We start from the raw sequence: 13,075 nt of genomic DNA on the forward strand, positions 1-13,075 counted from the left end.
TCATGCTTCTTTTTCTTTCACTTTTTAAAACTAGAATTTCTCTAGGTTTTAGAACTATAGTTAAAAGAATCAAAGAACAATATCTAAAGTTTAAACTTATCTAGAAAGCCCGCACAACTAAACCTTGCATGCCATTGGTTTATCCAATAACACGTTTAACCAATAAGCGTCGATTATTCTGACCGCCAATTGCACGCGAATAGGGTTATGTATATGATAGTCAAATCTAGCTTACATATGTATATGCTATGCATCGGTTCATAGACACAGTAAATGGTCGACATGTTTCATCGTCGAGCCGGTCATCGTGTTACTTTAACAAATAATAATTGCACAGCAATTCGAAGTTATTCCGAATATAATTATGGATTGGTATTTAGTGCTGTGCCTCTTAAGGATGATGAGATGTTCGAAGTTCGTATTGATAAAAAGGTATGACCACGTATTACTATTGCCTTACAGATCAATTTTTGATATACTATGAAGGAACTGCAACTGTCAAATGTCGCGTTTGTTTATGTTTTATATTTGTTAATGTTATTTGTTTAAAAAGATTTTATTTATTACTATTTCAAATAATAATCAATATTTTATTGTAGATATATGTATTTATATAAATATTTTGTATAGATGTATTTAAAGAATTTTTTATCATCACAGATGACATCATGGAGTGGCAGTATAGAGATCGGAGTGACAGAATGTGATCCTGAAACTGTTGAATTACCTGCTTGCGCTACCAATCTTCGCCATGGATCTTGGATTATGACTAGTTCCGGTATAGTCCATGATGGTGAACGAATAGTAGAATTATATGGTACAGATCTTAGTAGTCTGGAAGTGGGAAGTACTTTGGGTGTAATGAGAACGTCTAATGTATGATTCTTTCTATTTAATGCTTTTGATATTGCAAATTATAAATTACTATAATTAGATTGTTTTTTTAATTATAGAACGAACTTGTATTTTACATTAGTGGAGTTTCTCAAGGCATTGCAGTAACCAACATTCCAGAGCGTTTATTTGCAGTTATAGACATGTATGGTGATTGTGTTCAAGTTACCATTACCCATCCACGTCTTTTACCTGTCAGTAATGAAGTCAAGGAAGAGGTTGAAATTAATAACGATTACCCTCTTGGTGGATCATCTAATTCATCAACAACCAATCTAGTCGCTAACTTGAATGTTAATTTAAATGTTAATGTAAATGTTAGTTTACCGAAAAATCCAAGTCCCGCTGCTATTAGAGAAGATCGTTTAAGGTTCCATGAAAGAGTGGGTATGCTTGTTAAATTGTCTAATAATGCAAGAACAGCTGAAAGGCGGAGACCAATTGATGAATTCAATAATGGTGTTGTAATGACACATAGGCCATTACGAGATAACGAATTGTTCGAGGTGAGCTTAGAAAAATATGAAATAATAAAAAAAGGTATTAATCAAATATATTACAAAATAATGTTTTGATTTATTATAGATACGTATAGATAGACTTGTTTATAAATGGTCTGGTAGTATAGAAGTTGGAGTTACAACTCATAGTCCAACTGCATTAGAATTTCCTGCAACAATGACCAATATGCGATCTGGTACAACAATGATGTCTGGATGTGGTATTTTAACTAATGGGAAAGGCACTCAGCGTGAATATGGAGAATTCAATTTAGATGAATTGAGAGTAAGTACACATTTGCAATGGAATGTTTGGAACTGCAGTTGAATAATAATGCATGTCATCTGGCATCGATGCATTAACAATATTCTTTCTTATTATGTTTGTTGCTTTAGGAAGGAGATAGGGTAGGAATGATAAGAAAAAGTAATGGTAATCTCCACTATTTAATTAATGGATTAGATCAAGGAATTGCTGCCAAAGTACCAGCAGGTGTATGGGGTGTTATCGATCTTTATGGAATGACTGTAAAGGTGACTATTGTTGATCGAGATGAAAGGGAAGAGCAGAACTTAATCACGAGACGTAACACTTTGCAATTACAAGGATTGAACGGTAAAGACAGTAGTATCCTTGTTTTGTGATTTATGTAATATCCTTAATTGGTTCTCCTACCACCATAGTTTTGATGGGATACATATAAACGTGCATTCATTTATCAGCGAGGAAGACAATTTATGCATTCCTTTGTAGAACCAGAAGAAGAACCACCTGATAGACTCATGTTCCATTCTTGTTGTGGAACACATGCTGAAGTCATTAATAACGGACGTACAGCACATAGGCCTAAGTAATACATGCATGAGTTTATTTATCTCATTAACAAAAATTATAGAATTCTTTTATAATTATCTTCATTTTAGTGCCATAGATGATTTTAATAATGGTGTAGTATTAACTTCAAGACCGTTAAAACCAAATGAATTATTTGAGGTGAAATTAGATAAAATTGTGTCTAAGTGGGCAGGTTCTATTGAAATAGGTGTGACAACGCATTCACCAACTGAATTGGAATTTCCTTATACAATGACTAATGTTAGGTATATGTATGACAATTTACAAATAATATCATTCTACATGTCAATTTTATTATATTCATTTATGCATGTTATTTGACCAAACCCTGTATATGTAAATGTGGGGAATAAGTAATATGCAAGGAAAACACTTTTATACACAGCAAATAATGTCTCTTACAGATCAGGTACTTGGATGATGACAGGAAATGGTGTCATGCACAATGGAACTACTATGATTGATCAATATGGACAAAATTTAGATCGATTACAAGTTGGCGATCGTGTTGGTGTTATGCGAAAAGAAAATGCTACATTGCATTTTTATGTAAATGGTGCGGATCAAGGTGCAGCTGCAATGAGTGTACCAGAAAAAGTTTATGGTGTTATAGATCTGTATGGACAAGCTGCACAAGCAACTATTGTGGATACCGCTGATTTTTACAGTCCTACAACAAATAATTCTAGTTTCAGTAATACAACTTTATACAGGTTTGTTATTTTATAATTATTATTATATAATCATAAACAGAACATTTATATTTCTTTGTATAAAAGCAGAGTATACTACCTTGTATCTTTATTTTAATAGCGATTTGAGATTTCACTATGTTCATGGAAAAAATGCACGTATTACAAATAATGGTTTAACAGCATCCAGACCAAGAGCTTTAGGTGAATTCAATGAAGCTATAGTTATTGCAAATCGTGCTTTACGCGAGGGTGAAATGTTTGAAGTAACCATTGATAAAATGGTAGATCGTTGGTGTGGAGCTATAGAAGCAGGTAATCTTTTGAAATAATATAGAAGCTTTTTTAGTTGTTCATTTAATAAATAATCTATTTACATTTGAGTATCATAAAAGTGTAGCTGCCTTCCTTGTATTAATATTAGGAAAATCTCCCAGGGGTTACACTTATCAGACCAGATGAATTGGAATTTCCATCTACAATGACGGATATTGATCACGATATTTGGATGCTTTCCGGTTCCGCTGTAATACGGGACGGTATTACATTGCGTAACAATTATGCTTGTGATTTAGATTTCCTAGTGGAAGGAAATCGTATTGGTATGATGCGATCTGCAGATACAAGTTTGCATTATTATTTAGATGGTGTAGATCAAGGTCCAGCATGTACAAATTTACCTTTACATGTTTATCCTGTGATCAATTTATATGGTCAATGTGTACAGGTATAAGACTGAAATGAAGTCGTATATAAAAATGACTTTAATGAATGAACTTACAAACATTAATAAAATAAAATCATTTCGTTGTTCTTTAGGTTACAATTGTATTACCAGAACGTAGAGATCCATTAACACAGCAATACATTCCTTCGGAGAATAGTACCAGTCAACAACCAACATCTGTTATTCAACCGCAAGCTCAAACAGAAGTTATGCATAAATTTCATCCATCTGTTGGCTCAAATATACAAATAAATAACGAAAAGACAGTGGCAACAAGAAATAGAGAATTTAACAATGCTGTATTATTAAGTGAAACTCCTTTAGACAATAATGAAATATTTGAAATTGCTATTCAAGAAATAGACATTGAATGGAGTGGTTGTTTAAGGATAGGAGTTATAAGCAATGAATCTGGTAATTGGTTTAAACCTGCCAATCGTTTATCTGATATAACTTCTATACCAACAAATGCTTGGTATATAACAGGCAAGTAGAAAATTCACGATTTAAGTTATCTCAGTAAATGTAAACCTTTTTTTGTATTAACCATTTTACATTACATCAATTGTACATATTTAGGAAATGAAGTAAGACATTCGGGATATGTTCTTTGTCCAAATTATTGTCCAAGTTTGGAATGGCTTTGTGTTGGTGATAAAATAGGAATGAAACGAACGCATGATGGTAATTTGAAGTTTTATATTAATGGAGAGGATATGGGAATAGCTGCATCTAATGTGCCTGAAATGGTATATGCAATAATTGAACTTTTTGGAAGTACTATTTCAATTAAAATTACAAGTAGCAAACATCAAAATACAGCAATATCTCCTAATGCAAGTTTGAGATTACAAGATTCTTTGGAATTATTGTTAGATCCCATGCCACCTGTTATCAAAAAGTTAGTTTGATAATATTTAAGAATAATATTACGTAATATTGATTTATATATGAATAATGACATTTTAATTTTTTTATAGTGATGCAGGAATGGATACATCAGTCGATATATCTGAAGGAAAATTAGTTAATGATAGTACAGTTACTCCAACACAACCAGTAAATTACTTAAATGGAGAAGCGAATTGGAATTACGAATTTCATGAAAACCATGGTAGAAATATTGAACTGGATAGAAAAATAATTGCTAGAAGAGTTGCTAGTTATAATCAAGGTATCAAAGTACTAAGAATACTGTAAAAGATATTTAAACAGATTATTTATGATTTATACAATAATATTTTACAGGTGTAGTAATGTCTAGTCGTCCATTAATAAAAGGCAAACTATTTCAAATAAAGATTGAAAAATTGAACGAACGATGGGTATCAAATATGCTTTGTGGCGTTACTTGTATTGCACCAGAGAAAGCTAATTTTCCATTGACAGCACTTGGTTTTAAAAAACATTCATGGATTATTTGTAGTGATTGGATTTTTCATAATGGCATGAGGGTAATGATCATTAGTATAACATTGACATTATATTGAAAGTATTTTTATATTTTTGATTTATGATGTATGTAAACATTTTCCAATTCATTTAGGTTAAAACGAAATATGGTTACGCATTAGAAAATTTACAGTGCAACGATACAGTAGGTTTATTAATCGATGAAGACGGTAGACTGCACTTATATATTAATAGTGTAGATCAGGGAATAGCTGCAACAGATATATCACCTTATGTCTATGCTGTGATTGATTTATATGGCCAATGTGAACAAGTTTCAATAGCAGGAACAGATCAGATGTATACAAATTCAGTTGTTGTCGATAACAGTACAATTCCATCTACTACTGAATGTATAAGAACAGAATTGGACGACGTTGAAAATTCTCGAGAGAAAGCTGATTTGGAATGTCACGAAAAAGAGAATGCAATTCCAGCTACATCATCGGATATTTCTTTGTCAACTTCTCCGAGTATACCCAGTCAATGTAGTTCGCATACGAAAGATGGAAATTATTCTGCTGTATCAAATAGAAACGATGATACGAATCTGGTAAACGACATTGAAGAAAATAAAGCATCGTCGAGTGTTTCCAACTTTAATAATATAGAATCTGACTCAGATGAGGAGAACGAAGCAAAAAGTAGCAAAAGTAAAAATTGCACAGAAGATTCGAGTCAAATAAATGATAACAATGCAATATTGCATAATAATCAATCGGAAAATAATTCGAATGAAACTAATATACATACGGAATATCGAGCTATTTCAAACGTTTTAAATATTAGAAATGAATGTACAAATGTAGAAATAAACAATGCAACAAATATTAATATTAAGAATGGCACGACTACTAGCGCTACAAATATTACTAATTTGAATTCTGCTATTAATTCAAACAACGCTAATAATGCAATCAACGAAAGTATAGCATCAAATAGTCAAATTGTTAACATAACTACAAGTCAGAACAATGTACCAGTTAATATTTTGAGTACTTCTCAAAATGGTTCGTTTTCTTGTCAAAATCTTGCACCAACTGTATTGGATAATTCATCAACAGAAATATCAAATAATACTTCTTCAAGCTTTCATGAATTACACTCTAATAATAATTGGGATAATGTTACATTAACGAATGATAATTGTAACAATAGCGTATTATCTTCAAATCAGAACAACATGACAAATAATCATACGATGCCATCAATACAAAATATTTCATTGCCATGTACTCCTGGAAGTATTTCATCGGTCACAAAGAAATGCGAATATTTAAAAGCATGCATGAGACTTAAAAAGTCACTCGTATTACCGGACGAGTTTTTTACGCTTGACGATGCATTATGTTACTGCAGTGGTTGTTATAAAACCGAAGGAGATAATGCTATTTGCAAAAAGGGTGAACCACCAGCAGAATTTGCATTGCCTGTTGGTTGGGCAAGATTTCCTTTAAAACAAAGTATCAATGCAAATCAAATTCCACAAAGTACTACAGATAAATGGCACGTTGCTTTCTATGGAATACGGCTAGATGCAATAAGGTCTCTGCAATAAGAATATTTTATTTTATTCCTTTTTTTGTTGTAATTACTAACAAAATATATATTTTTGTTTTCAGATTAATACTCGATAGAGGTGAACTTATGACAAAGGAACAATTAGATGCGAGTAATTTAATATGCATGAAAAATGAAGTTCAAAATCCTCAAGTAATATTTTCACCAAATATAAATTATGCAGCATCGGAAGAATTCGTGAAAAAATATCCGTAAGTAAATCTCAAAATATACATCCTGTATTTACTACTTAAAATAACAGTAATAATAATTGTATATACAGATACATCGATCATCGATCAAATAAAAAACTGAATGCATCAACTGCATTTCAATTATTAGTAAAACCTGGTTCATACACGATAGGAACCAGTGGAAAGGATGATATTGAATCACAATTTGAATCTAGTAAATGGGCTACCAAAGAAGCTGGTGCTACTGTAATGGTAGCTTTGCTGATACATCTTGATGGATTTTAAATTCATTTTCTCTTTCGGAAGTATCTCAATTTTTTATTCATTTTTGTCGAATATACGAAGAACATTTTTATTTTCAGTGTGAAGAACTATCGGTGTACATAAATACCGTCGTGATGCAACAATTTAATAAAAAAAATTAAAGATCAATATTCGATTCCGTCGAAGTTACGACATGCATTTATGTTGTGACATTAATAATATAAATCACATTATATATATATTGTATACCTACTTGCAATCAATTTTATCTTATATGAAAAGAGAATAACTTAAGAATTTTAATTATTTTAACACTAACTATTTATTAAGTTATTGAAAAAAAGAAAGAAAGAAACAAACAAACAAACAAAAACAAAAATGAAGCTCTATAAATTAATAATATATACGTTTATTATATTTAGAAATGATTTTTTTTTTCGGCATCAACATAGCCGGTGGCCTAGGTTTGAAATTTATACAAAAGAAAATCTCCATATGGATATATTTGCACAATAAGTTTCCTATATATATATATATGTCCAAAATGGGGCAAAGTATTTTTGACTTCTGTGCTTCGCGCCTAATAAACACCAAATCTTAATGAATTGCATTTCTAAATAATACAATACAATATATTTCTTCAAAATACACAATATTCTGCAGCATTGATTTGAAGATTCGTGTAATGTGCACGTTGTAGAAATAATAAAAAGAAAAAAAAGACAATGACAATTTTATCATTACAATATCGAATGATTTATTTTAAACGATATATATATATATATATATTTTTATCTACTCATAAGAAACAAAACGAGAAAGTAATTTTATTCCAAATGTACTTTTTTATTGCAATTTTTTATCATCACAACAAGAATATTTCTACAAATTACGAATTGATACGAATATACTTTGAAAATATTTCTTTTTTCATTTTATTTCATTTAAAAATATTTCCTTTTCACGATTCAAATTATTTCTCTAATTATATATTGTTTTTTTCTTATTTTTTTTTTTTTCATTTTTATTTTAATAATGATCGTTAAATTGTTCCACTTTGTGATTAAATAAATATATATATATATATAAAATACGCGCGTTTCGCATGGAAACACACACGATTAGTATTAAACGTTTTCACTTAGGACATTTAAATTTTGTCAATGAAATTCTATAAATGGTCATTTGTATTAGAAATGTTAAAACTTATTAATGCGTTATAACATAAATTATATTTCTTCTTCTTCTTCTTCTTCTTCTAAAAGTCACCAAATATTTATATGTATGTATTGATTAGTACACGAAATTAACTAAATTATTAAACTAAATTATAAGAAATGTAGTTTCTTCTCTTGGTATAAACATAAACACACCTATTATCGATCGATTACTTTGTAAATTATTTTGATCGTAACAAGAACTCTGAAAATAATCGTTATTGTATCTTTCAAGAATATGTATGTGCAATTATCAAACAATTTCAAATTGTTAATAATTTCTATTTTTCGAATCTCTTAGTAATTTGTTTTTTTTTCGTATTTATGATCTTATTTCTTTTTTTCGTTGTAAGCACTGGCAATAACTATTTATCTCTCAATTAATTTTTATACCCAAATTCGAACATTTTGATCCCAAGAGCAACTGGCCACTGCCATACCGTTGTTAGTAACACTGAGCGATGTTACTCTATTATCATGACCTGATAGAACACCTTTAAAATATAAGACAAACAAAAAATCAATTATACAATTTTTCTTAATAGTAGTAATAACTATTTAGTAGAAAAAAAGTCTACTCACCTTGAGCGATAAATAAGAAATGTCTCAGAGCGCATGTAATTGTGCTCTGAGACATTTCTTACTTTACCTTCCTAGGTGAATAATATACTATTTGTTTTATACAGATAAATAATTCATTTACCATTATGTTGATTCTTCAAGGTATCCCATATGTGAATAGAATTATCGTCGCTTCCACAAAATATGAATCTACCACTGAGCGATAATCCGCATGATGTAAATCCTGGATTTGAATTTGGTGGTTTGAATGTTGCTAATTGTTGATCGGATCTGAAGTCCCACAGTCTAGCAGTTTTATCTTCTGATGCTGTTACGAAACCATTTCCCGAAGGATGATACTGTACAAATATTTGTCAATTAGATTAAGAGTCATTATAACAAAATCAAGAATAATTTTAATTATAATTACTTACGCAAACGGAATTAACATCAGCTTCGTGTCCAAAGAACGTTTGTTTAGCAGTCTCCTCTCGCAAATCCCAAAGTTTGCAAGTCCTGTCGACTGAACCAGTTACATAAGTGTTACCATCTGGTGAAAGACTTATGCTAACAACGTCTCCTGCGTGTGCACAAAAATCTGTTGTTTTTTTATTTGCTTCGAGATCCCATATACAACTGAAATTCAATAACGAATAATAAGATGAGACATTTAGTAAGAAGATAAACAAAAGGCCTAATGAAAATCATAAGATATATTTTTACATTTTCATATCGCCAGAACCAGTAATAATTCTTTTATCTTCTAAAAATCTACAGGACGAGAGAAATCCTTCGTAACCGAGCAACTCTCGAACAATTTTAGCAGAACCGGTAGAATCACGATTGTTAACGTCGTAAACGGTACACATGTTATCCATTCCACCGCAAGCAACGAAATTACCAGATGGTGCAAAAGCTACCGACATCACCCAAGCTGATCGCAATGGTATAACTTGTACTTTGTTTCCAGTCCAGGAATCCCAAATAATTAATTTTCCATCCAACGATCCTGTGACGCAATGTCTACAATCAACAAATTCAAAATGAGATCTATTGATGGTAGATGGAAATATGTGTCTGTTTAATTTGTATAATAATTGTGACTATCGGAATTTATTACAGACCTGCTGTCTCCACTGAAATGCACCGAGTTCACCTTATTTATGTGCCCTTTAAGTAATTTCTTCGTAGATAATTTGACTTTTGGAGCATCAGCCACGCTAGCGCAAGCTTCTTCTAAAGTAGTGTCCTGTTGTTTCTTTTGATCCTCCTGTAAAAACAATTGCCATGAATAGAACAAGAAAAACAAAAGAGAGAAATAGAGGAAACAGACAACATGTGAAATAATTTGAATTAATAATAAACCTTGCACTTGTTGATAAGATCCTCCAATTCCTTTTTCAAGGCTGCTGTTTCTGGATCGTCCTTACCCATTTTGTCTTATTATTAATAATATTAAAATGAAATTGTTATAGAAGAAGCTGGAAACTCGAGAATACTAAAAATTAAGAGTACTCAGTTAGAAACGAAAAGCTTGTCGATGAACAACTGTACGATGAACAATACGCAGTGATTTTCTGTCTAAACGAAAAAGAAGCCACAGAGGTATCTAGCCTGCTGCCCTAGTAATCGTATTAAAACTAATAATTAATCCTATTTGTTGAGCATTAGCTTGGCTCATAGAGATAACTTAATTACCTACATGTACAGTAACCCTTATTGCAATATCTATAGATTTTTATGGAGAATCCTATATCATACTTATTCAGATAACTAAATTGGATAAATATGTTTAATTGAGAAACTTCATGATTAGATTACAAATAGAATCAAAAGCTATATCAATTTATTTTATTAATGTCAATTAATATGTTCAGTTTCAAATCGTTTGGATTATTTAAACAAAAACATTTATAATAATACGCATATTTAAATTGAATTATTATTTAAACATTGAAAAAAAGATACGAATATAGCAATATCGATATCATCAGTATTAAATATCCTGATTTATTTATTATTCGATACTTTTCCTTTGGCTTCTAAAGAAACATGTGAAAATATTGCATATTGTTTTTATTTTATTATTACTATTACACAATTCGATTTTTTATTCGATTTTCATTTTGAATTAGTTGATAAAGTAGAAATTTGTATTTACCGGCGAGTACGTATGGTATTACAGATTCTGACTTTATCAACCAAGCTTATATAATGTCAAATTATATAAGTATGCTAACCTATTTTATTAAAAAATTTCTGTAGAAAAAATCCAGTGCATATATATTAATTCTATGTATTTCTTATGCATATTTAAGATTTTTTAGGTATATTAATTATTATTTAATTGTTTATATATTGTTAAGTCGTTTGACTTGGAAATTACAAATTTGACATTCTCGTATTTCGATTGGTTGAAATCGAAACGAGTGGTGCATCCATCTTTTCGATAACCGTTTATATACTGTCTGATATTTTTATTACACAATAATAGATAAAAACAGTAAGGGCTTGTTTGAAAAATCATTTAATTGAATTAATTTGAATTAATATTGTAAGATTGTTCCTATTAATGTCGATTTCCGTAGATAGAAACGTACAGAAATGGCGTTGAGATCGATCTGCCGGCTGTCAATTGATTTGACTTTCAGCCATACGTGCCATTTGCGAGCCACCGCCCGCCCGAGTCGAGCGTTCCCGGTTACGTTTGTGCGAAATTTTGCTAAAGTTGCGAAGAAAATGAGTTTGCCAAGAGTTTATTTCGACGTAGTTGCTGACGATAAGCCCTTGGGCCGTATCGTCATGGAGGTAAGGAAAAAAATGTATCCATTAAATTCTCAAATTATTACTTTGCGAAAATTTCCTTAGCAAATTTTCAGCATGGTTGTTGGCCATCTTGCTTTTTACTTATAAAGCCGGTTCTAATTATCAAAACGTTATTTCCGGTTATTAATTAATCTATCTAAAGTTTTTCTTCTTATCATTGTTAATTATGATCATCTATTTATTATATTTGTGTTGAAAATATTTAGGAATTTTTCGTTCTTTTTTTTCTTCTGATTAATTATCTTATTCCAATGTTTTCGTCATTTATTTCTTCTCCTCGACCCTGACTTCCTTCCTTGTACCTATCATAGATTATAATAAAATTTTCCACTCGTCTATTCAATCACTAAAGTATTTCATACCTCATAAGATTTATTTCCTTATTTGTATAGTCATTAAGATGAGATAGACGACAGCTGACATACATATGAACATTTTTCAATCAGGATCTTTTTTTTCCTTTCTTTTTCCTCATTCTTTTTACAGTTATCAAATAAGAAGATATAACAATAAATTATAATTTTAACTTTGTAATTAAATTATCAAGATTTTTTTCACCTTGTATTTTATCATTTGTAAGGTACCAGTGTAAACAATGAATTCATTTAGGATTACACATATATAAATATATATATTTATTTATTTATTGTATAATATATTAATGATATTGTTTTAGTTGAGATCCGACATAGTTCCTAAAACTGCTGAGAACTTCAGGGCTCTCTGTACAGGAGAGAAAGGTTTTGGTTATAAAAATAGCAGCTTCCACAGAGTGATCCCTAATTTTATGTGTCAAGGTGGTGACTTTACTAACCATAATGGCACTGGTGGTAAATCAATTTATGGAAATAGGTTTGAAGATGAAAATTTTACTTTGAAACACACGGAAACTGGTACACTTTCTATGGCGAATGCTGGACCTGATTCCAATGGTAGCCAATTTTTCATTACTAGTGGAAAGACCAGTTGGCTTGATGGCAGGCACGTTGTCTTTGGAAAAGTCATCGAAGGAATCGATGTTGTTAGGAAGGTAAAAACTACGTTATTTTTTTGTTTTTTTTTTCAGATAATATTTGAAATAGACTTACCAAGTTTCGTTTTAGATGGAAGCTGTGGGTTCGCAAAGCGGACAAACATCTAAAAAGCTTGTGATACAGGATTGTGGACAATTGTAGATCGTTTGATTAGCTACTGTATTGAGACTAGCTACTGTAATGACTACATTTTTGTTTAGCTGTTGCAAATATTAACGTCTTTATTATTAACCTTAATAATATATATATATATATATTTTTTTTTTTTTCTCTCTAAATGTCACCCTTATTTCCAATT

The 13,075-nt window shown here is 30.7% G+C and overlaps 3 protein-coding genes across 3 annotated transcripts; 2 read left to right on the forward strand and 1 right to left on the reverse strand.

Annotated features, from left to right (window-relative positions):
• The first annotated feature begins 243 nt into the window (after positions 1 to 243).
• On the forward strand, positions 244 to 7,230 carry Neurl4 (neuralized E3 ubiquitin protein ligase 4). The gene is made up of 17 exons (XM_015329077.2): positions 244 to 432; positions 661 to 876; positions 954 to 1,400; positions 1,480 to 1,680; positions 1,791 to 2,010; positions 2,149 to 2,245; positions 2,319 to 2,495; positions 2,655 to 2,963; positions 3,064 to 3,257; positions 3,380 to 3,669; positions 3,762 to 4,155; positions 4,249 to 4,570; positions 4,650 to 4,843; positions 4,918 to 5,123; positions 5,216 to 6,666; positions 6,744 to 6,893; positions 6,965 to 7,230. The coding sequence occupies exons 1-17, from the start codon at positions 274 to 276 to the stop codon at positions 7,158 to 7,160; spliced, it is 5,223 nt and encodes a 1,740-aa protein (XP_015184563.2). The 5' UTR covers positions 244 to 273; the 3' UTR covers positions 7,161 to 7,230.
• Positions 7,231 to 7,532: 302 nt separating this feature from the next.
• On the reverse strand, positions 7,533 to 10,508 carry Gbeta76C (guanine nucleotide-binding protein subunit beta-2). The gene is made up of 6 exons (XM_015329105.2): positions 10,283 to 10,508; positions 10,042 to 10,187; positions 9,641 to 9,940; positions 9,352 to 9,553; positions 9,060 to 9,276; positions 7,533 to 8,850 (listed from the first exon to the last, which is right to left on the reverse strand). The coding sequence occupies exons 1-6, from the start codon at positions 10,349 to 10,351 to the stop codon at positions 8,744 to 8,746; spliced, it is 1,041 nt and encodes a 346-aa protein (XP_015184591.1). The 5' UTR covers positions 10,352 to 10,508; the 3' UTR covers positions 7,533 to 8,743.
• A 773-nt stretch (positions 10,509 to 11,281) lies between these two features.
• Positions 11,282 to 13,034, forward strand: LOC107070655 (peptidyl-prolyl cis-trans isomerase). Its single transcript, XM_015329063.2, has 4 exons — positions 11,282 to 11,420; positions 11,506 to 11,725; positions 12,420 to 12,773; positions 12,847 to 13,034. The coding sequence occupies exons 2-4, from the start codon at positions 11,522 to 11,524 to the stop codon at positions 12,916 to 12,918; spliced, it is 630 nt and encodes a 209-aa protein (XP_015184549.1). The 5' UTR covers positions 11,282 to 11,420; positions 11,506 to 11,521; the 3' UTR covers positions 12,919 to 13,034.
• The last annotated feature ends 41 nt before the right edge of the window (positions 13,035 to 13,075 follow it).

The sequence above is a fragment of the Polistes dominula genome, unplaced genomic scaffold, assembly GCF_049000335.1.
Source record: "Polistes dominula isolate Pdom_NZ unplaced genomic scaffold, Pdom_raw_medaka contig_22, whole genome shotgun sequence".
NCBI classification, from domain to species: domain Eukaryota; kingdom Metazoa; phylum Arthropoda; class Insecta; order Hymenoptera; family Vespidae; genus Polistes; species Polistes dominula.